The sequence below is a fragment of the Lonchura striata genome, chromosome 2 (assembly GCF_046129695.1).
Source record: "Lonchura striata isolate bLonStr1 chromosome 2, bLonStr1.mat, whole genome shotgun sequence".
Taxonomy (NCBI): Eukaryota; Metazoa; Chordata; class Aves; order Passeriformes; family Estrildidae; genus Lonchura; species Lonchura striata.
In genome coordinates this window covers 75942995-75967790 of record NC_134604.1, presented here as the reverse complement: position 1 = coordinate 75967790, position 24796 = coordinate 75942995, and the positions used below count along the sequence as shown (strand labels likewise).

Genomic DNA, 24796 nt, shown 5'->3' with positions numbered 1-24796 from the left:
CACCAACTAAGCATTTTTATCCTTTCATGTTATGATCAATTAATGTTTATTTTTCAATACTCAATCTGTTTACATCTAGAGCAACCTTTATGAGTCAGGAAGTTGCCAGCCACTATTCTTCAGAAATAGAATTCTAGTTTCTGTGCTTTCCAAATAGGAAGGGAGTGCTCTATGCTCCTTCTCAATTTTTCTCTCTATTTTACAATCAGTCATTTGAAAAGCTAGGTTTCTTTCACTTCAGCCATGCTGCCATAATGTTTCTCTCTATAGAGAACCAGCTCTGTTCTTCTAAGGGCAGCAGACCTATTTTTATAGATAGAACAATTCATAATTAATCAATAAGAATTCTATACTTTTAGCTTGGTTTGATGCAGGAGAAACAAAACAAAGAAAAAGTCAGAGTGGACATATCAGTCGAAACTAGCTTTATTCTGAAATCCTCTCCCTCTGCTGTTGGTGGTTCTGTTACGTAACTGATCTGGGAGAAGAATGCTCTGAGACTGTTAGGTGTAAATACACAAATAATTTCAAAAAAAGGAGAAAGAGAACTTCCCAAAGTATCAGATAATCTTGCAAGCCCTAGCAAAATAAATAATACAGATCAGAAGTATAGGCATGGCTGTACTCTAGATAGTTAGGAATTTCCTAAAGTAAGGTTTACATAGTCTTCAAAAAAAAAAATCACTTCTCTCTCCAGACAATAATTTCATGCAATTAGAAGATCCAGATGCCTAGAGATTGAGCACTTCAGTGTTCTAATTTTTAGACACTGAGTAGTTTCAGTATGCAGGGAAATCCACTTAAGTGGTGTCTCAAACCAAACCACCCAAATCTCTACCTGTTTAAATACTCTTAGGATTAATGTCATCTGTGTAATATCTAAAAGTGAATCTTAATTTTGTGATTGCAACGTGTCCTGGTTCCAACCAGGACAGAGTTATTTTTTTTGCAGCAGCCAGGAGTGGGCATGGCTATGAAGCAGAGGTTATTCTACTGCCCCTAATGTTTTTGAAAGGGGTGGGGCGAAGGGAGCCTCTTCCCAGGAGAAGGGGTCTCTTCCAGTCAGAGTAGTGTGGCTGGACCAGGCTCCAAGGAGCATTTTGCACGTGAATCAAATCAGTCTTTGGTACATTTCTGTTATTAGTGTTGCTGTTACTATATAACTATATATATATATATATAACTATATATGTTGCATATAACTATATGTTATGAGGTTTTCTTACCTCGTTGCTATTTCCAGTAAATTGTTCTTATCTCAACCCATAATCTTTACCTTTTGTGCCTCCAATTCTCTTCTCTAGCCACCTGCAGTCAGAAGTGGGGAGAAGGAGAGGGAGAAAGTAGCACCATGGTTTTAGTGGGACCAATAAATTGGAGAACACCATTCCTAAACTATGCCACAATGGAAGGGCAAAAACCTTGATTTAGAGAGATACAGACTTCTCTTAAACTCTAGAAAAATCTCATTTTTAACAAAAAATCAGGTTACATAATTCAATCATGTATATTTTCAATCATTTTATTGTAAGTATTAGAGTAGTCCCAATTATTGAGTACACTAGCCTCAGAAAGAAATGTTATGGTTTAAAATAGGAGGGATTTAGACATGGTAATATTTTTTTCTTTTTATCTATATAATAAAAAAATGAATATATTTAATCTCTAATCCTTACTAATCTGCCATAAAAATGAGCATGACATCAGTCTGAGCACTAATTATTTCACATAACTTCTGATAACAATGCTATCTTGCACTGGTAAGCTAAAAGCCATGAATCACTGGTTGTAGAAAAAATACTTATTCTTTCTATGTGTTTTTTGCTCAATAGTAGTGAAACACTCCAAAAACACTGTGTAAAAGTAATAAATGTCATTCACTTTAAGAAGGAAAAATATATTTTTGCAAATTCAATATTCATATTACATTTTATTTGTGGAGACATTTGCTCTGATTTAGATAAGTATTTAAGTGATTATCTTAGTTTTGAATTAGTATCTCAGAGTATGTTTTCAGGTCTTTTGCCAGGTCAGAGCTAATGTATGAAGTACTGAGACATCACAAACAATAACAGAACTGCAAGTAAAAAATACCACAGAATGCTCATTGGATAGAGCAATAAAATATTGTTTTGAATATTACATTCAGAGAACAAGTTTATTAAGAGATTATTCAGCTTCTTTTAAGCTATAACATCATCTCAGACATTCACCCGAGATTCATAGTAGTGTTTTGCATTGATTGTTATGTCTCTCAATGTGTAATATATCAGTTCCTTATATGAATAACATCATCAGGATTTCTTGTATACAAGTGCAATTTTCCAGGGAAATAAAAAAAACCAAAACAACAAACAACCCTACAAAAAGAAATTTACATAGTCACTGAATGCAAATAGGATTAGTGTACAGTTAACAAGAACTGCATTAAAGAGGAGTCAACAGCATTTGCAAGATGCTTAGCAGCCAGCATATGAAGTAATGATGAGATGCAGCTGCATCTGGATCATTTTATAGTTTCTTTGTTCTTAACAGGATTCTCTCATACTACTATTTTATGTGCAGTTAATCAGCCTTAGAGGTCTTGTAAACTCATCATAACACCATTTTCATCTATGCAGCGGATCAAGAAATGTACAGAGAATTTCATGTCTCTCTTTAAAAGATAAAATAATTGACATCTATAATCCTTTCTGTGTGAGGATAGTGTGGAAAATGCCATAAAGCCACACTGTAATTTGCTTTAAAATGTTGCCATAATTATTCATAGTCATGATGTCTCTCCTGGAGGAGCGGCTCAGTGGCCAGACAGACAAGGATTTATCATGATGGGAGCAGAGACTATTTAACCTTCCCATTAGAATGTGGAATAGGTACTTTCACACAATATCACTCCCATATCTCCTTGGATATACAGCCCCACTCCCTGCAATTAGCACCATCTTTGCTCCCTGAAATAAAGGCCTAGAAAATTTGGCAAACAGTGAATGCTAATTCTCACAGTGAGTTCACCTTGTGAGCTTAGTAATGTGGGCTGACTTTATAAAAAAAAAAGGGCATAAACTTGAACACCTCCACCTACTGGGATTTCAGTTATTTTCAAAAAATTGCAGTCCTATGGTTTTTAAGCTTGATTTCTCATAACCTTACAATGCACTGTGAGCAAAATGCTGACAGCATATTCCTTCCCCTTTGTAAATTTGTTGCTTACTGGAATACCCAAAGATTTCATACTGTTTGCTCTGTGTTTGTGAGAAACCTGCAGCTGGAGAGACTGCACTCCAGAGATCCTCAGAGCGGCTGGATGAGAGACGCATTTTGGATGTGTCCTTCCACATGGGGTTCTGGTGTACTTGCCCACCCTGCTGTGAGTTTTCTCAGCCCAGCTGGCAGCCAGCTTATAGTGTATCACTACTCTGCTGGCAATTACAACACAAAGCCCAGGCGAAATTCAACATGAAGATCCTGATAACATTTTGCTGTGAAAGGACACAGCGGTGCTGAAAACTGGCACATACCATTTCCCTTAAACTTTTTCTGCCCCTCAGGATCCAAGGTTACTCACTCCCGTTAAAAAAAAAAATAAGTTTAGTTCATGGATAAATGTGTAGAGACATTGTTCACTCCACATGGTGATGGGTCTGATAATGTGAGTAAATTTGTACCACTTTCATGGCAGGGTTCACTCTCTTTTTATTTATCCATGTACCTCTGCTAAAAGTATCTGGAAAAAAATGAGACAATGAAAAAAACCCCACAATTAAAATGTTCCAACAGTATTGAACAATTGGGGTGGGGAGGGGACCTTATTAGACTTTTTCATAATGAAACTATGTGAAGCCAGTAATTTAAAACCAACCTCAACTTTCGTATTTTCTAACAACATGTCACAGGGAAAAGAGACTATGTCAGCTGCCCAGAGATAAATGGATGTAGTATTTAGAAAAGGTCAAATAAAATTGCCCTAAAATCTGTGTGATAAATCAGAATTCATTTCTAGTCTGAGAATACAGTATGCAAAAATGTCATCATGGTATTAGCATTCCAGCCAGCTATATGCATTCAGTGTCTAGCAAGAAAACTCAAAGACCAGTCTTTTTCACTCTTAGCCCTACAAACTGTACAGAAATATAAGAGAATGAATTCAATTTTATTCTTGCTTTAGGTCTCCATAACTGTTCAGTGTAGCATCCTAATCTTTTTTGCAAATGTCCCATTCAGCTGGAGACAAGACAGAACTATATAGGGACCCTGGCGCAGTAAATCTTCATATGAGCCAAACAGCTTATTTTAACATTCAGGTTTTCTAAGTCAAAGCTCCTTCTATTTTATTTTAGGAAATCTGTTAAAATATGATAAGTAATCTATGAAGAAAAATTAGTTCAAAATGTCTCCTGACACATTTTTGAGACCAAAATCACATTTTTAAATGGTAGCTAAGTTATCCTAATATATGCTTTTAATTGCATTATTTCATTGCACTATCTGATTTCCTGATTAAGAAAGGTATGGTCTGCATTCATGACTATGGGCAAGAGTCAGATCATTAATTTCTGTCCTACCTTTTGTTCTGAAAAGGCAGTGTTATGAGACATTCATTTATTAACTTTGAGAGCAGTCTAGTTCACTACTGAATGACTGCTTCTCAGAACATGGGTAAGATACGATATCAAAGCCAAAAATGTTCAGTATATTTTCTGATTTTTCAATTCAAAATATTCCTGAAAAATTCCTATCTCCATGTATTCATGAATGAGCACAGATATCTGTGCTGTAAATACTGTATGGAGAATTACTCTTCAATTTAGACTTATTTATGGAAAAGACAGCAGGCAGGGTGCAACAGGGAGTTCTGCCTTCAGCAATAAAGAGAATAAAGACTTCATGTTTCTAGCCAACCCAAATGACTTGGAATCAGTCCTTGAACGTTAACAGCTGATATTCATTTGTGATCATTTTGCTGCCGAGGTGCCTGATTGTCTATGGATGGCAAGGTGCCCCTTGCAAGGTAATACGCCAGTTTTCCAGGACACAGCTGCCAGTCAGCTGTGGGTTGAGGTGGTGAGGGTATATTGCACTGCCAAGGCCATCCCATCTGCATGAAGAACATTGTTTCCTCAGAGAGTTTCATGCCAGTGCCAAGTGCCCAAGCCAAAACGAGATACAGGAACAATAGAAGAGAGGATGATATGGTGGTTTCAGGCACTTCGCTCTGCCAAAGGGTGAAATACTGTAGGTACCCTGAGCAACCCGTGAAGAACACTGGTGTCCATCATATCCAGCAAAAGGCATGACCTTCAAGTGCTCACTTACGTATATTTATGGGAGAAAACTCTCTCTCATATGCTGTAGGAAAAGAACACAGGATTCACAGATCATGTTTGCCTGAGAAAAATTTCTAAGCGCATGCTGTGACTGATTATGGAATACTAGGTATCAAAAAAAGGCTTCAGTAGATACAATATTTGTGCCTTAGTTGTTTCCAGTTCCTATTGGTCATGACTTTCTGCCAAACAAAAGTTATGCATCCTTTTATGTACTTACATAACTTTTTACATAACTCTTTAAAGCTGGGCTTAAAAAACCTTCCCAGCAAAATAAATTCTTAAGTTGTACAGACACGAACTATATTCCCAGGACACTTAACACTCATGCTAATGCTATGCTTTTAATGTAAGTGCTACAAAGACCTCTGTGCTAATTGCAGTGTTCACCATGAACACAGCAAAAGCCAGCAGTAAAAAGATGAATAAAATCTAAGCACATCCAATGTGATCAACAAGTGACGTATTGCAGTAGTACTGAATAAACTCATGTCCTGATCTTGATCTATTTACGTGACTTACCTGCAGCATTGCTACACGTGGTTTATATCCATACTGCTGATTGACTAAGCTTCCAGTCAATAAGCCATCTAAACTTATGTATCAGGTTCTTAAAAAACAAAACCAAAACCAAAACAAAACCAAAAACAAAAGCAAAAACAAACCAAAACAACCCCCCCCTCCCCAAACCCCCAAAATGCAACTTAATTACTTAATTGTGTGAGTAATTTAGTATGTGGAGGAGTAACAGGGAAAATGTGAGTTACAGACTATGATGAAAACAGAAAATATATTACTAAACCACTTTCATGGCTACAACCATATACAAACTCTATGTCATAACCCTAATCAGGATATGTGATGAAATACCATTGCAAGTATTCAGGTTATAGGATTCAGGAGGTTTTTCTACTTCTGATAATTTTCTATTTGTGTTGATATCCTCATTATTCAGTAGTATTTGCAACAGAATTTAGGAAATTATGTTTACAATTTACTTATTTACAGACTTTGTATTTTAATTAGATAATTTTATGCCTGACTAATTAGCCATGTATTTAGATCTCTTATATAAAAGCTAAATTCTTCAGCTGCTGACCAACTAACAGCAGGTTCCTCACATAAATACTGTGATTAACCCATTTACAATTTACAAAACTGGGCATTTTCAGAAATACAAATTTACATAAAATAAAATTGGTCTACTTTTACTCAAACATATTCAACAATCTATTTTTTATTATTCAGTCTACTCTATTAATACACCAGAACATTAACTGCATTTAAACTGTACATTTGCTGCCTTTAAAGCAGCTGATTTCTACAGAAAATCATTACCTTGGTCTGTTCTCCTTTCAGAATAATTTCCACAATGACTAACCAATAAATGCTGAATAAAGTGTCATTAAAAATTGTATTTATGTAATTTAAGAAGGAACAGCTTTAATGTAAGTACCTATGATAAAATCCTAACAATCTCTAATTGAATAGCTACAATATACTATATTGCACATTAACATTGACAGACTGGATTTTCTCCCCATCTAATGCTATGCATACAGATAAAGAATGTAAAGAAGAGTTATTTTCCTCTCTATAGATGGTGAAGAAAGAGAGCAGTGTCCTAAAGTTAATCGATGTGTCTGGAGATGAGAACTGCTTTTTGGAGATGCTTAACTCTTCTTGTTGCTCACTTGAAGAAGCCCATGACAAATATACTCCAAAGACAAGGTACCTTAATTACCAAATGTAAGAATCTTCTCAAATTCTGTGACATAACGTAATACGTTTTGGCTTAATCAATGAGACTAGCTGGGCCAACCTGAGGGCCTCCAGGTTTAAAGAAATGTGATTCTGAATAAATCTCTACAGAAATAAATAAGCCAATAAGGTCGGCTTAGAAGTCTTTGTTTCTTAGCTTAGTAAGGTCACGGAGATTTTTTATTATTTTGGTGAAAAATATGCACTAAAACTAGAATAAAGCACATTAAACCTGTATAAGAGAAATGGGAATGCCTTTTTTAAAAAAATATAGAAACAAATAGGTAAGAAATTTTTCAATTGATGTAATTAATCTCTAGCTCAGAAAGCAGGTTTTGCTGGAATGTAAAGTTTTAGTCCCTTAAATAAATGATTCAAATTATATTATTGGACATATACAATATTATAAGATCAATGAAGAATTTTCTGGGTACTTTTTAATCCACTACCATATGAAGTAGGATGACTGCTAATATGTGGAGAAGAGACTACACGATCAAACAGATTCTTCCCTCTCACAATAAGGCCAAGCTACTGTAGGCTGTTACCTCCAACTACAATTGCCTTTTGAACACCATGAAATGGTGACTGAAATTCCACAGTCTACCATCTCCATAACTTCCTGAGGGAAAAGAGACTTCTCTCACAGGAAATCAGTTTACATCTTTCTGACTAAGCCAGAATACAATTTATGGAACAATCTGAAGTCAATTCTCTCACTAGCTGAACCACATACTTTGAGATGAGACCCATTAAAATTTCCAAGCACATCCCAAAAATGGCTGTTCACATTTACTGAGGCAGTAACTCCTTTGCCAGGTTCATTTAATGTTCTGTGAAAAAAGGAAAACCTAGCAATCTATTAACTCTTATATAAACAAACAAAAACCTGAACAAACAAATAAACAACAACAACAACAAAAAACCCACAAAAAAAAATCCCCAAAAGAAAACCAACACAAAACCAAAGTAAACAAACAAGCAAAAGCAACACCAAAAGGAAATTATGGTCCTAGGGTGAAAACCAAACATTCTCCTCAAAGTGAATAATATTCAAAGGCAAATCTACCTGGCTAAATGGAGCATAAGTATTTGGAAAAGACAAAATACCAAGGCAGAAATGTACTGATATTTAAGTAACTCAAGTATTAATATTGTATATGTCCAATAATTTATCTGCACGATTTACCAGCACACATTTCTTTTTTTTTAATTTGTATAACTGTTTTAAAGAATTTTACATATAGAAAAAAATTGCTCTTACAAATAGTACAAATTACACCTGTTTTCAGATCCTACCAGCAGCAAACACTACAATTTGAATATTTACAAGGGCAGTTCTTGGCTGCTTTATGACTGATACTTGCCAAAGTCTATTTCTGACCCACTTCATTCACAGTAAAGAGATGGGGAAGTGAGATTTTTACTTTTTCCTGCTGTTATTGCTCTCTGACCACCATTTCAATTGAGGGGACTGCTCAAAAATCCTCTCTTACCTCATGCCAAAAAATCAGGAAGTATTTTTGGCAACAGTCAGAACAAAATTAGTTGTGTCCTAGAATATATATTCCTATCTTTGGAAAAGAGTAAGTCAATAATAATAATGCTGAAAAGGATTCTACAATCAGGCATTGCTCGTCTCCAAAGATACTAAGCAACAGCTGTAAGTTTTTTGCCTACTACATTTGTAGTTATGTTTTAATGTCACCAGTTTAGAAATTCTTTTCTATAATGATTACTAAGGAAATAAAATTGCAATTCTGTCACGAGTATGCATAGCAGATGAACTCTATAAACCATATATTTTCTCTCCTCTTTGTTGTGTCACCTATTCTTTAAGTTACAAGGTCTCCTTATTCCAGTAATGAATAATCTACATACACCTGGAGCAAAAGATTAAAGAGGACATTTTCCATTTCATCTCAACAGCAGTCCCACTTTCTAATTATGAAGCACCACATTTTACATGTAAAGAAATTAAGGTTGATTCTGCCTTATTTAATCTTTTATCCATCATCTGCAAAGTTAACTTCTGATCACTGAAATATTGAATATTTGGATGAATAGGGTTTATATAAAAAAAAGAAAGTATAATTTTGAGGTTGTTTTTTTTTTTTTTTTTTTTTTTTTTTTTGTAAGAATAACAACTACAGATCTATATGACAGGCAGAAACTAACCTTCTGGGCTTTTAAGAAGTGTGTGAACACTATTCTTAACTTTCCTAATGAAATTGTAAGCATAACAAATACATATAAACTTACAGAGTAATTAAAAAAGCATGAACTAGAAGCCCATTTAAAAAAAATCACAAGTAACATACACAGGTGTGTTTTATACAGTTGTGCAAAAAGGAAAGGAAAGAATTTAGGAATTCTGTGACAGAAGGAACACACCTTAGGCAATTCCTATCTTTGCATTTAGAGGAAGTTTTGTTAAATTTGTGGGATGTTCACTTTATTGGGCAGTTTTACCTTGGACTAGTTAAAGGCTGGTGCATACATTAAAAGGCCTCTAGTTCTCTAGTTCTCTACATCTCTGTTCCCTCTCCTTTGCTGGTGAGAGCATATCCACTCTAGAACATGACTGAACATGTACAATACGTGATTTTTCCCCTGGAGATGCCTGATTTTCTGCAGAGATCATAGAAACAGCATTAGGTCTCTATTTTAACTCAACTCTTTTATCAACTCTAATTTAAAATAGTTACCTCAGGTAAGTGCCAACCCTAGGTGATATGACTTTCTGGCTATTAAATATTATGCTTGATTTTAGCTTCCAAGACCATCTTTCCTCTACTTTTCCCCCATCAAGCTTTATGTTTCTTAGCAACTTCTCAACTCATATAATACTCTTTGAATTGTAAGCCCTTATCTTTTCTTGCTAATAAACACATTCATAAGCATTTTCATCTGCCAGAACTTCCATTCTTCTCAGTCCCTGTCCATTTTCCACTTTCACTTTAAAAGTATCTTAAAGCATTTAGGAAGCATTTTACTTCTGAGTCTTTTTGCATCATGTTGCAGACACATTTAGGTGAAAAGATAATAATGAAAAATTGTTCAATCAGAATGCACTTGTTTATTCTCACTGTTTTTATAGGATGTCAACTTGACGGCAAAGTATAATTGAGTCCCTAGTCACTGATAAAAACGAGCAAGAAATTGTGACTCTGAATAATGCTCCAGCTTTGATCCAAAAAAGACAAAAATAAAGCTACAAAACCCAAAAGCTACACAGTTCAGAAAACCTAAAGTAATTTTCTGTACTTGTTGACTATACTTTTTCCTCTGTATTAAGATTGCCTTCAAAAATACTGGACTGAGTAGTGCTTTCTGTCATCTATGTATAAATACATCAACATTTCATGATATATATAAAAATACATATCAGGTGATAATAAAACAGCCACTACAAGCTCAAATACTAACATTTTTATGCCATTACCTGCAGCTAGTTTGGGTCCTCATAGGCTTATATACACTTTAGTATCCTCTTTCCATTAGTATTTTGAAACATATTTGATCATAAGCACAGGTGAATGAACCTCAACAGCTACAAGCTGGTGCAAAGGAAGATCATCCAGTTCACCTCTCGTGCAACACAGAAAGTTCTCCCACTATTCTAGCTGCCAACCTGGGAATCTTTCTCTCTCTCTCTGTGTGTGTGTGTGTATGTGTGTGTGTGTGTGTGTGTGTGTGTGTGTGTGTGTGTGTGTGTGTGTGTGTGTGTGTGTATGTGTGCAGGAATATGAAGGCAAGACAAGAGAAAGAAGTGCTGGAATAGATTATCACTTGATTAAGCAGTAAGCTCAAACACTTTATAGAAATCAAATCTTTCCTTGATAGGTAGTTACCCTTCCTGCTAAAGACCAATACACAGTCACCAGGAAAATAATTTTGATAGTCAAAAAAGAAAATAATTCAATACATTAATTAACATATTTCTTCCTCCCGCTAAGTGACAATCTCTTCCATGTCATCTCCTAGTCAGCAGCAAGAGTAACTTAGTGCTTTTCACACCCCACTGCATAAGTTCTACCTCACAACATCAGTACAATACAATATATCGGTCAAGGCTTATTGATTTTGTGTATGCGTGTGTTTGTTTGTATAGAATGATAGACTCATAGAATTTGTTTGGGTTGGAAAAGATCTTCAAGATCATTGACTCCAACCATTAAATTAATACAGTAAACCATGTGCCTGAGGGCCACATCTGCATGTGGTGACTGAACCACTTCCCTTGTCTCAGTGCTTGACAATCCTCTCCATTAAGAAGTATTTCCTAATATCCAATCTAAACTTTCCCTTGTGCAACTTGAGGACATTTCCTCTAATCCCATTGCTTCATACTTGGAAGAAAAGGCTGACCCCTACCTGGCTACACCCTCCTTTTGGGTGGTTGCAGAGAGTGATAAGATCTCCCCTGAGCCTCCTTTTCTCCAGCTAAAGAACCCCAGCTCCCTCAGCTGCTCCTCCCAGGACTTGTTCTCCACAGCCTTCGCCAGCTTCATTGCCCTTCTCTGAACATGCTTTATTGCTCAGTGTCTGTTTGTAGTGAGGAACCCAAATGGACACAGTACCCGAGGTGTGCCCTCAGCACTGCCAAGTACAGGGGAACACTCAGTGCCCTGGTCCTGCTGATTGCTGAGACACTATTGCTGATACAAGCCAGGATGCCATTGGCCTTCTTGGCCACCTGGGTACACTGTCAGCCCATATTCAGCTCATTGGCAATCACAGGAATTGCCCTTAGAAACTGTGAACACTGCGCTCTCCTGTTTGGGGCATGCTCCTGGTGGCAGGTAAGGTTATAATCTTCAGAAATGTATTCAACTTCTACAGTGTGTTAAACTAAAATATGACGCGTGTGAAATTCCACTTATGATGAATTTATGCAAATTATATTACATACAGATAGTTCATAAACATTTTATCTATGTTTACATGTAGTGCTGTTCTTGTGCCTTTAAATGGTCATTTCCTGACTGGAAATTTCTTATTCTACCCAAATCTTCTCAGCAATGTTTCCACCAGTAAGTTCTTCAATCTCCCTGTAAAGACCTTTACCCTAAAACTTTTATTTTCAACCTGATTTTATATAAATATGAACATTCATACCTTAATCAACTTCACATTGAAGTCAATGGCTAAGGTACTTTTTACTGATTCAGTCAAAAGGAGTGAAAGTGGAAGGAAGAGCAGAAGGCACACACTGAATCTTAAATAGAGAATAGATTTTCACATATAAAATATGCCTTGTAGGAATATATGCATATTCACAGTTCTTCAGTAATAGTCTAAGTGCAGAAGACATTTCTCTCAAAAGCAGTTTTAGGGAATCAGACTGAAAATATGATATGGCCATAGGATGCTTTCTTTGAGGTCAGGATAGCAGTAAGATAGTTGGGCCATTTTGGTATTAACATTTCACTGTCCCTACTCCTCTCCCTCCTTTCTTTTTTTGAATAAAATTTAGTGCATAAATTATTATTTCATACTGCTAATATTTAAAAAATATATTTCTGTAACCATATGTAAGAAAAAGTATTTGCATAATGGTAGAGACTGGCAGCCAGCTTCCTCTGTTAACTTTGGAGACTGCAGAGTAGAAATAAATCTGCGAACATTCTTCAACCAAAATTTTAACTCTGATTTAAGTGAAAAACTGAATTGCATTAATTTCTATTTGGCATATTCTATCATAGTTTTAGATGTTGCTGATATATAAAAAAAATATGTAACACAAAAAAAGTTGTATTATGAAACTTCTTTAACCTTGTAATTATAGCCAGAAAACATTCAGCGGACTCACAAAAGAACATCAGTTTTGAGGACCAGTGTGAAAGTTTCTAATGGAAGTTTTTCCTGTGTTTTGAATTCCATTCAATATCCTTGAAAAGCAGATCTGCACTGTTACTTACAGAGGTGAGATGATGAAAGATACACGGTGGCTTATTTTTCCTATAAAACTACGCCTTACTCATGATGGGTAGGTTTCCAGGTGCTTTCTGAACATGTTTTGGTTCTGTCTTCCTATACCCTATGTGGTATCAGTTTATCTTGAAGTTTACCTTAAGATCTCAAGGACCAAAGACAGCAGTGTGCTGTGAGCTGTCTCTGCTGCATTTCAACCTAACTGTTAAAGTAGTCACCACTCATTCAAAGAAAATGTCAGTGCAAATTCAAAACTATCACTCAGTTTTGAGGAAAAACTGATTTTTTCCCTCATTCGTGCTATCCTTTGCACAGTAGCACACAAGATTAAGTAGTTGTTTCAAATAAACAATGGATTGAATGGCATTCTAATATTAATATAATCAGGTAAAGCCAGCAAAAACAACACATAGATTTAGCCTGAAGAAATCAGACAAATAAGTACCTCTAATAATTCTTTCATGGACTAGGAAATAGGCAGGTGTAAAAGGCATTGTGGCCAGATCCAACCAAATTCCTGTAGAAGACCTTAGACATAAAAGAAGCCAGCAGTTGAGCTGAGCAACTTTTCCATACAAGTTTCCATGGCTCCTAGGCTTGAGCTGGAGTGAACTAATGCAGCTTGGATGCCACAGACTGAAGCAGGTCAATTATTGCATTCCACAGAGAGAGACGACCAAGCACTTAGATCCATATGCATTCACTTGTTTTGGCACATGTCTGAAAAACAGGATTCATGGCAGCTGACTTGGTGTTCCATCACATCTACAGAGAGTGGTGAAACTCCTGAATCAGTAAATTGCTGGAGGAAAGAAGAACACAGGCTGTCATTTCTCGCTTTCTGGTACTGTTTAAACACTTAAGGTGATTTTGTGAAATTCAGATAATATCTCTGTCAGCTCAGGCTTCTCTCTACCAATTAGGTGCATAAAACCTCAATTTGAAATAGCACAATTAGATTGGTGTCTTCTCTGTGGACAGAGCTGCTGATTGTTCTGTGTAACAACTCAGTATGCAGAGAGCTGACTCAAGAAGTGCAAGTTAGAGTGCACTAGTCCTGCTCAGCTTTGTCAGCTTGCCAGCAATTGTCTCATACACACTCACTTCTAGATCTACAGATAATTCCAACACATGAACATGAATGAAAGCACTGTGAGATGAAGAACACAACTGGCAAGTGTAGATGCAATTCTGTTGCTGATTGATATTGAAATCATGTAAGTGGGGGTTAAGTAGAGAGCCTGTATGTGCTTCCTGAAGAAATCCTGCAATTTATTCATTGCTGTATTGGTACAAAATTGCTAAACCTTCTAAAATCAAAGTCAGACTTGCACAGTATTGGGACAGTCCAGAATATCAAAACATCTCTGGCAGTTTTAAAAGAAAAAACATTTTCAAGAATGGGAAAGTTGTTTGCAGGTTAAAACTGCATGAGTTGCTGGGCAGCTGCAAAATCTTTTACACCAGTGGCCAAAGGATGCCAAAGCATCATGAAGGACATGCAGACATGTGTTGCATTAAAATCCTCACTCCATATTCTTAAGTTCTGCTCTTGGCCACTTCAAGGTGACAGGTGTTCACCTGAGGTCAGCTAAATCCTCTCACCTTAATCAAAGCTCTTTTTTTCCCCAGTTTGGTCTGGTACATTTAATTTTTTCTCAAGAACTCAATTCTTTTTAAGGGCCTAAAAATAAAACAAAATGAGAAGGAGGAAAAGAGAAGAAGGAGCAAGAGCAAAGATGTTCTTAAACATGTGGACCAAATGAAAGTGACATTTTATCTTTTCCAGAAAAGATTATGGAAAAAACTCAGCAATCTTGTGTCATAAAATCTCCCATAAGAAGCAGACACTGGAGTATGCGAAAGTTTAAAATTTCACAGATGACCAGAATTATTTTCCTGACAATTAAGTTCTTCATTTTGCATTCCAATGTTCACACCATTTTTTTTGTCTGAGATATATTTTGAGATGCAAGACTTAAGCAGACAATGAAGCCAATTGTAACTGACCCCTGCATAACTGAGAATTTAACTTAGATCCACATTGTTGATTTCAGACTATTATCTGAAAGTCTCAAAGAAATTTGACTTCTTCACTATTTTCCTGATAACTTTGTTGGCTGCAACACTTAAGCAGATATGAATTTAAATTGCAGTTAGTATTCCTGATGCATTTTAGGTAAACAGATAGTTTCTTGGATAATGTTTTCCATAGAAACCTGAAAGGCAAATAACCTATTAGGATTTGTTTTCTGCTTCTGGCTCACATGAGAAATAAAATTGATTGCTTTTCTCAAATCATTATTGAAAACCAGAGCTTCCATGGGCTGTCTCTGACACAGAATTAAGATAACCTGTAAAAGAAGTCATTCTAAAAAGTTAGCAAGTTTTAAGATTATCTAGATCCCCTTGCATTGCTTAACCTTCAGACTTCTTAATCTCCTTTTTATTTCCATTTGATTCCTCTGAATTTTCTTTCACTTCCCTGTGCTGAAACAGCAAAAATCTAAAACCTGCTGTAAGATTAATTGAGAATTTCTAAATACAGTGGTATCAGCCAGCTCTTAGTCAAGCTTTGTTTCTTCACCATTATTTTTATCATGACTTGACCACGTATCATGATATACATTAGGATACATCCTTTTTTTCCCAGGAATGCCTCTGAAAAAGTTCTAATTTTTTTTCTTAATAGATTTTTTTCAGGTGCCATATCAACATATTTTGTAGATGGTAAATAGATCTGATGTGAGAATTTTGAATGATTTTGTGCAAAATGTGCATTTCAGCAATCCTGCACAAAACCTTGATTAAAACAATTATTTTTCTAATGGGTCATGACAGTGTTTAATAATGTTGTTAAACTAAAATAGTCTCATTACAGTTCTTAATTTATCATTAGAAGTTTCATGCAAAGCTGAATTAAATGGTATTTACTATGCATTAGGCATTGAGCAAAACCCAAAACACAAAGTGAGCAAAAGAGCTGCAATCAGAAGATCTCTGTTTATGAATGATACAAAAAATCCAAAAAGACAGGATTGCTTTGGATTCTGAGGTGTGATGTGGCACACAGTAGGAATAAACCCAAACTGCAGACCTACCTAGAGGGATACTCAGCAAGACTGACTTTCTCACTGAGCAACATGACTCAGTTAAACTTGGGTTATTAAATTCAATACCAAGGTAGATGAATTAGAGACATATGAAATGGAGAGTCTAGGCTGGATTATATCTGACAATTCTCATAGGCAGGACATAGACCACAGCTTTTGTAGACCTCCTACTGCCCTTTTCCTTTCGTTGAAGCTGCTTTTTCATCTTAGGCCTTTTCTCCTGAACTGCTCTTCTGGAACATCTGATGATTCCAGTGCACACAAAGTGGAAAATAGAACAGTGCACGTGCAGTATGTCTGGGATATCTGGAAGGCATTTGTTTCATTTCTCCATGAAATGTGTGCAATTAACTAGATCAGTTGATGTGCCTTTTCTTTCCAAAAAAGAAGGAAAGATATTCAGCACAGCTGAACCTCAGTTCAAAGGATACTTCCCAGAAAGAACTCAAGTGTGGATACAATTCACTCCTGCTTTTGTGCCACAGACACATTAGAGCTCTGAAACTCCCCTGGCTGGATAATCCTTCGACTCCCTGCCTGAGGAACACCAAGGGAGAGGAAAAGGAAAAAAGAATGTGGTCCCATTCATGTCACAGTGTGATCCAGTTCTTGTAAATATATGTTAACTCAATGAAAACTCAAAGAATTAGTGACTGAAAAAAGCTTTAAAACAACAGACAGAGATGCAATCATAAAAGCTCTGTTTGCTCAGCTGGGCTGTTCCTAAACCAACAGTTTAAACTGAGGATTAAAGCTGAAAACCATAGTCTTTTTAGATTTCCTTTCCTTCTGTGGCTTTAACAAGCCAAATCTCTTCAGCCAATGAAGCTAAAATATACAGGACATAGCTTTTTATCTGTCACGCCCTGTAAATCACATTTTCCAGGCTTAAAGTACAATTTGTTTTGGCTTTTAATTACCTGACTTATCACCATGTCATATTCCCTCCCCCCTGCAATAATTACATTCTGAATCACTGTGTCATTCAATATTGGCCTTTATTTATACCTCTCACAAAATGTTGAATGTTTATTTATAAACCATGAAAAGCAGAGTTTGTAAGAATATTGATTCAGCATATTAGAAAAGCAGTGGCCTGGCATTCTGCAAGTAGAAGTAATCACAGGCAATTACTAGAGACTGGTTTTCACTACTAATCTTAAGTTTAACCTCATAATTGTATTACTGAATTTATTTCACTTTGCTCATATATCACCAGGTTCTAATAAGAAGTCTGATATTAACATAATTTAATAATATTCAGGGGATGAATGGCTTTAATTGGTTTAAAAAGAAGGAGATATATAGCCTATGCCATACAATGAGAAAAGTATTGTAACAACCTCTTTTTATTTTGTAATAAATGATAATTAATATTTAAATACATTAATGAAATAAGTTCTTAGTGGCTGGGTCACAAATCTTTGATGTTCTACCACTAACAAAATCACTAACTGCTCTTAATGATGCCCCTGAGCTAAGCTTCACTTTACTCCTGGTATAAAAACTACTTTAGTTCCTGGTAGCATGAATTTTTGAGTGTGAAAGTCAAAGCTAAACTCAGAACAATTCTTCTTTTCCTAATCCAAATATACAATGGGAAGAAAGTGCTCAAATTCACACAAAAAAAACCAAACCATGAAATGGCCAAACTTAGAGAAAAGAAAAACTAGCAAACAATAACTAAACCCCTAGATCTCTTTAAATAAAAGTATTCTGCACTCACCTGCTGCTCCTAGTGAGGCAAGTTTAGTGCAAGAGCCAATGAAGATTATTTTTTCATTAAATGAGGAAGAGTTATGAACCAAACACCTCATGTATAAAACAGAACCAGTTCCCAAGGAAAGACTGAGTGATAATTGTTGCAATTTAGCTGTTAATATATTTGGGAAAAGTATTTCAGGAATCACACAGGGTCTGGAAATCCTGGACCCTTCTGTTTAAGAATTTTAATTCCCCATGTGTTTTTCTGCTTACACCCTGTACCACTCAGTGACAGTTCAAGGGGATTATTAAGATAACTGAGAATGATTTGTCTACAGTCAGAGAGAATAACTTAGCATTATTTTTTCACAATGTGTCCAGAGCTCAGACACTGTAAAGGATGAATGTGGAAAGTATGCATATGTCTTTTCTTTCAGATTATTGCCAATCACAACTGAAAGCAACTGCAGAAATATTTTCAGCAGCTTCTCCAGCTTAAGATGCTAAATCTGAGCTTGTCAGGAAGGCTTGTGGGATTTTTTTTTTGGTTTTTTGGTGGTTTTTTTTAGTTTTTTGTTTTTTGTTTTTTTTTAGTTTATTTATTTATTTTATCTAGGAAAAAAGTTGAAAACATGTTAATATGCTATATTTTTATAGAGGAACAGGGAAGGACAAAACTATTTTTTTTAAACCAAAAGGTATCAAAACAAAAAAGCTAGGTTTTTAGAACCTAACAAAGTACTGAAAAAAACAGGTAGTAGAAAATTTAACTGATTATTTCTGAAAATGTAGTTCAAAATGTCCATAAACATCTACTACCTTCAGCTTAAGAAAGTATACTAGTTGAGAAGCTCTGCTCCTATACTGACCTTTAAACTACTGCCACTGAGGTAAATCAACTAAATAGACTTTTGACATACCCAAAATGGCAGCTCTGATGTTGTATATTGAATATTATATATTGATCCTGCATCAGGGCAAGTTCAGATTGGATATCAGGAAAAGATTCTTCACTGAGAGGAGGGCTGCTAACTGGAACAGCCTCCCCAGGAAAGAGGTCATGGAACGAAGTCTGTCAGAGTTCAAGGAGCATCTGGATAAAGCTTTTAGTCATATGTTTTTTTTTTTTTCTATTTAGTCCTGCAAGCAGCCGGGAGTTGGATTCAATGATTTTTACAGGGCCTTTTCAACTTGAGATATTTTTAGGAAATTGATTTAAATGAAGAGTTAATTTTCTCAATTTAAAAAATAATAACTTTTTGCTCATATGCCTATATAACTTTCTAGAATATTTATATAATTTAGCAAGCTGGTCCATTCAAGCCAGTGGAAATATACTGCACTGAGTGAAGATTTAAGCAGCATAGCAACATAGCGCTGAGAAATTTAATGCATTAGAATAAGAAATAAAAACATTAAAAAATCTCTGATGATCAAAATTGTACATAGAGATCATGAAAATACTGTTCAACTAAAACAGCGTAATCTAACTTCAGGCAGATGGAAGCAACTGTGTCTGCTTGCAACTGAAATATAATATTAAAAAAAAATTTACAAAAATAAGATGTCCTAACCACCTTCCCTCCCCATTTATCTAAGTGTGACTTACTAAATTATAACCTCACTGAAAAGCAAATTGCTAAACTACAAAATCCTATTGTAAGAGGGAAAGGTTTCTGATATGTGTTGTCTCCTCTGAGAGTGCTTGAGCATACACTTCATTGAAAAAAAAGGAAGTGTAGCTCCTTTGCAAGGAATATAATGGCTGCATTGTTTTCAGATGTTACAACCTCTCTGAGGAAACATCTTTAGAAAGGATATGTCCCTGACATTAGAGAGGGAACAAATCCTTTGTGTGTGACCCACCAACCCTCTACAGAAATGGTCTAGAAAACAATGAGACAGTAAAGGCCCGAAGGAGATGTTGTTACCAACTTTCTCATTAGTCACTCTTTCTCATGGTGTTTAAGATGTAGGCTCAACATTTTTCTGTGTCAGTGGCGGTTCAGTGAAATAATGGGTCTAGAAATAGAAAGCAAAAAATCTTTTAAGCTTGTGATGTTACAGGTAGAAGATCCCCCTCTGTTCCCAGCCAGAGCAGAGGATGGACAAAGGAATTTTATTGAAGAACTGCAACAGTTCTTCCTTTCATTTTCTGTCTTTATTTATTTCTCCTGACTTATCCAGATGCGGCATCCTTATCACAGAATCTCTCAATATTAGAGTACAATGAGAAAGAAATCTGTGCTGAATTTGGATGACTTTCAAAATAGCAACAAAAGATGTTTACCTGTCTCATTTTTGGTTGCAGTTATGTGCTAACTCTAAGAAATGGTTGTAGTCTTTCAAAATTTATGTTTAAAAAAAAGGATTTGTAATTTTCTACAGTAGATAAACCAACATAAAAGTCCACAGTTATGATATAGCAACAAATGATTAATTCTCAGAGTAATCACAGCCTTTCCACAGGACAATTATTGATCTTGAATATTTGGTGCCACTTGGGGCTCTTCATATCTGCCTCACCAGGCTGCATGTAACACAGAGTCCCTAAGGCCAGAAATTGTTTTGCATATGCTGTGGGTATGAATAAAGCCACCGAGATTTTAATTTCAAAATTAGTCCTGCAATCAAAGTGTATTCTACATTTAAGCACAATGTTGATTTTATTATTTTTTTAATAGAACCACAGGATAATTATCCTAAAGAAATGTGACCAGCAGGTCACCTGTACTCTGCTCTCAGAGAAGACCCCACCTGGATTAATAAATCCAGCTCTGGAATTCTCAGCATCTGAGGAAAGATATGGACTTGTTGCACTGGGCCCAGAGGAGTGCCACAAAAATGGTCAGTGGGCTGGAGCACCTCTCCTATGAAGACATGAGGGATGTGGGGTTGTTCAGCCTGGAGGAGAGAAGCTTCAGGCAGATCTTACTATCAACCTTCTAGCACTTAAAGGGCATTTATAAGAAAGATAGGGATGGGATTTTTATTAGGGCCTGCTGTGATTGGACAAGAGGAAATGCTTCAACTCACACTCATCATATCACACCATGCCCCACTGTGAAGAGCTTTGCTGCATTTCTTTAATGACCTCCCTAGAGGCACCAGGAGCAACTGCTGTGCCCTTGAAGTAGCCTCTTCTCCAGAAGGAAGAAAACCTAGTCCCACAGGCTCAAGTACAGGTAATACAGTCCAGATCATAATGGTGGCCTCCACTGAACCTGGTTCAGTTTATCAATGTTATTTTTTTGTACAAGAAGGGTCAAAAACTGAACACAGTCTAATGGAGCATCACTATGTGTCTACACTGTTGTGTCTTGCACCACCCTTTTAACAATGGCTTAAAGTGTTTCATTCATGTTAAAAAAAACCAAAAAACAACAGAAACCCTATTGCACTACTATTATCATGTTCAACCGACACTACGAAAAGACATGCTGTATCATTGCAGAGCTAGAAGTTCTCATTATAGGATCATAAGATCATTTAATGATCTTGTTATAAACCCTTTTCTTGAGTGGACTTATGTACCCAAAGCCCAGAGGCTGAGAGGAAAACATTTCTTGGATATGTGACAGAGGAGACACCTGCACATTCTGTACAGCCATGTACAGAGGGAAAGTGACATCTCAGCAGAAAATTCAAAACCTTAATCTTTGAGGGATTCACAAATTATGCGTCTATTAAATGAATTACACAGCTTACTCTCTACAGTCTGATCCAGCAAGACTTAATGCCTGCTGACAACAGTGACATGAGAGCTCTGTACTTTCACTTATAACCTGACCCACGGGGACATCATTGTTCTTCAAGGAAATCTGGGGCTGTAGATATATGCATTCTGCAGGTTTGGAGGCTAAAAAGCTGCATCTGCCCCCAGATAGATTAGGCAGCCTGGGGTTTCACAGCAATACCCTGACACCATTCAGAAAGACTGCAAGAACTGACAGTGCCAAAAATCAAAGAAAGGCAACCCTGAAGCTCAGGAAGGCACTTGGAGGAAGAGACTTTAGTTCTAGCTGATTAGCAAGGATCACATATCTCATCTATTGAATTTTAAGTTCAAAATGACATTTTTCTCCCATGCAGTCTCCTAGACATAAAATCAGGGTCTCGCTTCCTGCCTACATTTCTAGCTCCATGGCTTCTCAACTTGTAATTGCAAAATATCACATAATACAGGTTAAGAAATGTTTAAAAGCCTTGTCTTGTTGAGTACTTGAGTTGCACTCTACTGTACAATGTATTGGCTCTACCTCACCTTCTGAATGGGGTTTAAATGAAGCAAATGAGATGGTTCTCTTGAGGCAGAGGAGTGGCTTAGGTTTGTAAATGTGGGAAAGTATTGGATGGGCCAAGCATCCAAATTATTCACAAAATTATTGTTCAGAAGTGAGTATTTGAGCATTTCACAGTGGATCTCATTAAAGTATTTCAGAATTCAAGGTCCAAATGCACTCCAAGAACTGTGAAATAACAAGATCAGAGAGCAACTGTCTAGCTGGAACAACAATTCAGAAAAATATACCTGATTTTGAAATACCGTATAAGAGAAAGTCATTCAGGCACATTTGTGGTGCCCAGATGGGTTATTTTTGCATGTGTTTTTCTTTAATTATGTGAAGCCCTCAAGGATTATAATTGTCATAAATATTTGCATAGATAAATAATTAAAACTAAAATAAATGTGAGTCAAACCATCCTTTGGGAAAGCTCAAGCTTCAGAGGTGTCACTGTTTGTCTATTTTCTCATCAGAAACATGACTAAACATTTCTAACAAAATCCATCACCCAGCTGTATGATGAATGAATGCTGTGAGGGCTGTACTTTCCTAATGAACAGCAGAATAAATTTGCTTGAAACATTTAAATTCTGATCTAATCCCCATCTTTTATATATGTAGCCAGTTTTGAATTACAAATGACAATCATTACCATGCTATAACATTGTTGTATATTGGTATTTCACTGTGTCCTAAGCACAGAGATTTGCTTTCCAGTCAGTATTGCCTTAATATCCCCAGAAGGAACTGAAAACAACCATTGTCCCTATTTATGAATTTAGGATGGATACAGTGGTAGGCACAAAAGCCAACCAAACACTTCCTTGTACTGAAAAGAAGAAAGAAAAGCACAAAGACAGATTTCAATTGTCTGGCAAGTTAAGAACAAATTCAAGCGACCAAAACCCCACCCTGATTTTAGATTACCTTGGATACTCTGTTTGCAACCTCTCTGCCTACTGTCAGCCCCTGAACAAAGGTGCGTGCAGCAATGAAGGCTCTAGTCACTTGAACCTTCAGCTTCCTGGGCACATCTCCAAAGGGCTTCAGCTGGTCTGTGTACTTGCTTACACACTCCAGGTAATCCTCACTGAAATGGTACTGGGGGTTTATAAGTTGGAACATCCGCTCCAGCAGCCGAGCCCAGAAGTCGTTCAGCATTTCCTCCAGGTTCACGTTGCCTCCTGTGTAATAGCGCTTCAGCTCCGTGAAGAGGTCCTGGAACACCTCAGAGTTCTGCATGTACAGCATGCCGTACGTCCGCACAAACATTTCGTTTAAGGATCGCTCCGCGTTCTCCAGAAGTTCTCGGAAAAACTCTGCGGGGAAAACCAGCAGGTGTTAGTGGCCATAATAGTAAGGTATAAAGGGTCTTCTTATTGCATTCCTAACCCATAATTTGTCTTAATAGGTTGATACCACAGCACTTTACTAGTGAAATTCATCATTTGGATAGGAAATAGATCTATTTAGAAGTAAAGAAAAATAGAGAATAAACTGAATTCCCTATCACAATTGAAAGATGTAGAACCTATAACACTGGGCAGAAAAACCCATTTAAAAGAACATCAATGAGGGTAGTTCCACTTCTTCACATACTATTTGAACATAGCAATCCCTCCACAACCATTAAACTAAATCCTCTAAGCTAAACGTAAAGTCACTAATATGACGATTTAACTGAAAATTTAATGATTTTAGAATTTGGATTCCACTTTGATCAAGCCTTTACGGTATAGAAGCAAACCATGGAAATAAATCTGAACTCTTATTTGCAGATATTCTTGAAAAGAACTTGAAAGAAACTTCAGTGGAAATGAGAAGGATCTTTCTTAAAATTGTCACATGTCTAAGTAATGGTAAAAAATGTTAGTATTTTTAATAATTTTTTACTCTCTTGAGGAGCAGTGCTAGAATCCTCCACCAGTCATGTCACAACTATCCTACTAATTCCAGTCTGTGCTGGTTGTTTATTTTGGAGATGCAAGCATTAAGGTTTTCTTGAAAGGATTCAGCCAACTGCTTTGGTGCCTTTTATCTACTGAGGCCTAAATCATAAACTATTTCTAAATTTTGACTTGTGGAAGTTATTCTTACTGAAACTGAGCCCATGGGATAAAGTAGAAATATGTAATCATCTCTTCTGTTCAGATTTTTAAATTGCAATATGGTACTTAGGATTGCCCCAAAAATTCACTGAGCATGTACAACAGTTCTTTAAACCCAGCTGACCAAAGCAGGCATAATATCTCCTGGCTTTCAAAAGATATCATCTTTTTACATGGCTTGCTGTCAATCTTCTTGGAAAAGAGGACTGTAACTGCTATGGTTTGTAAATGAAGCATTGCAGGCAGCAAGGCAGTGATGGCCAAACCTTTGGCAAAATATATATTTGCTACAATTAAATGATTTGCAGTGAAGCAGGATTCATCACACACCAAGTCTGGGATACCAGATTCTTAATTTGTGGTCGCTGCCCATAGACACATCTGTATGCTAACTGCAGGGATGTGCTGACTTTTCACACTCTTGGCTAATGCTATGATGTGAGTAGTCCTTTAACACAAGGCACTGCTATGGCTACAGTGACTTACAAAAATGCAGAACCACTGCAATGTTAAAGACAGGGCAAAAATTAAGACTAAGCAAGAAAAAATCCACACTAAATTTG

The 24796-nt window shown here is 36.4% G+C and overlaps 1 protein-coding gene across 1 annotated transcript in view; it reads right to left on the bottom strand.

The window, feature by feature from the left end:
- The window catches only part of GPC6 (glypican 6), a 726722-nt gene that overhangs the window by 312433 nt on the left and 389493 nt on the right, over window positions 1-24796 (bottom strand). Inside the window, exon 3 of the mRNA XM_077781485.1 lies at window positions 23053-23444. Within this exon, the coding sequence (XP_077637611.1) occupies window positions 23053-23444 (392 nt within the window). The remainder of the gene's footprint in view (window positions 1-23052; window positions 23445-24796) is intronic.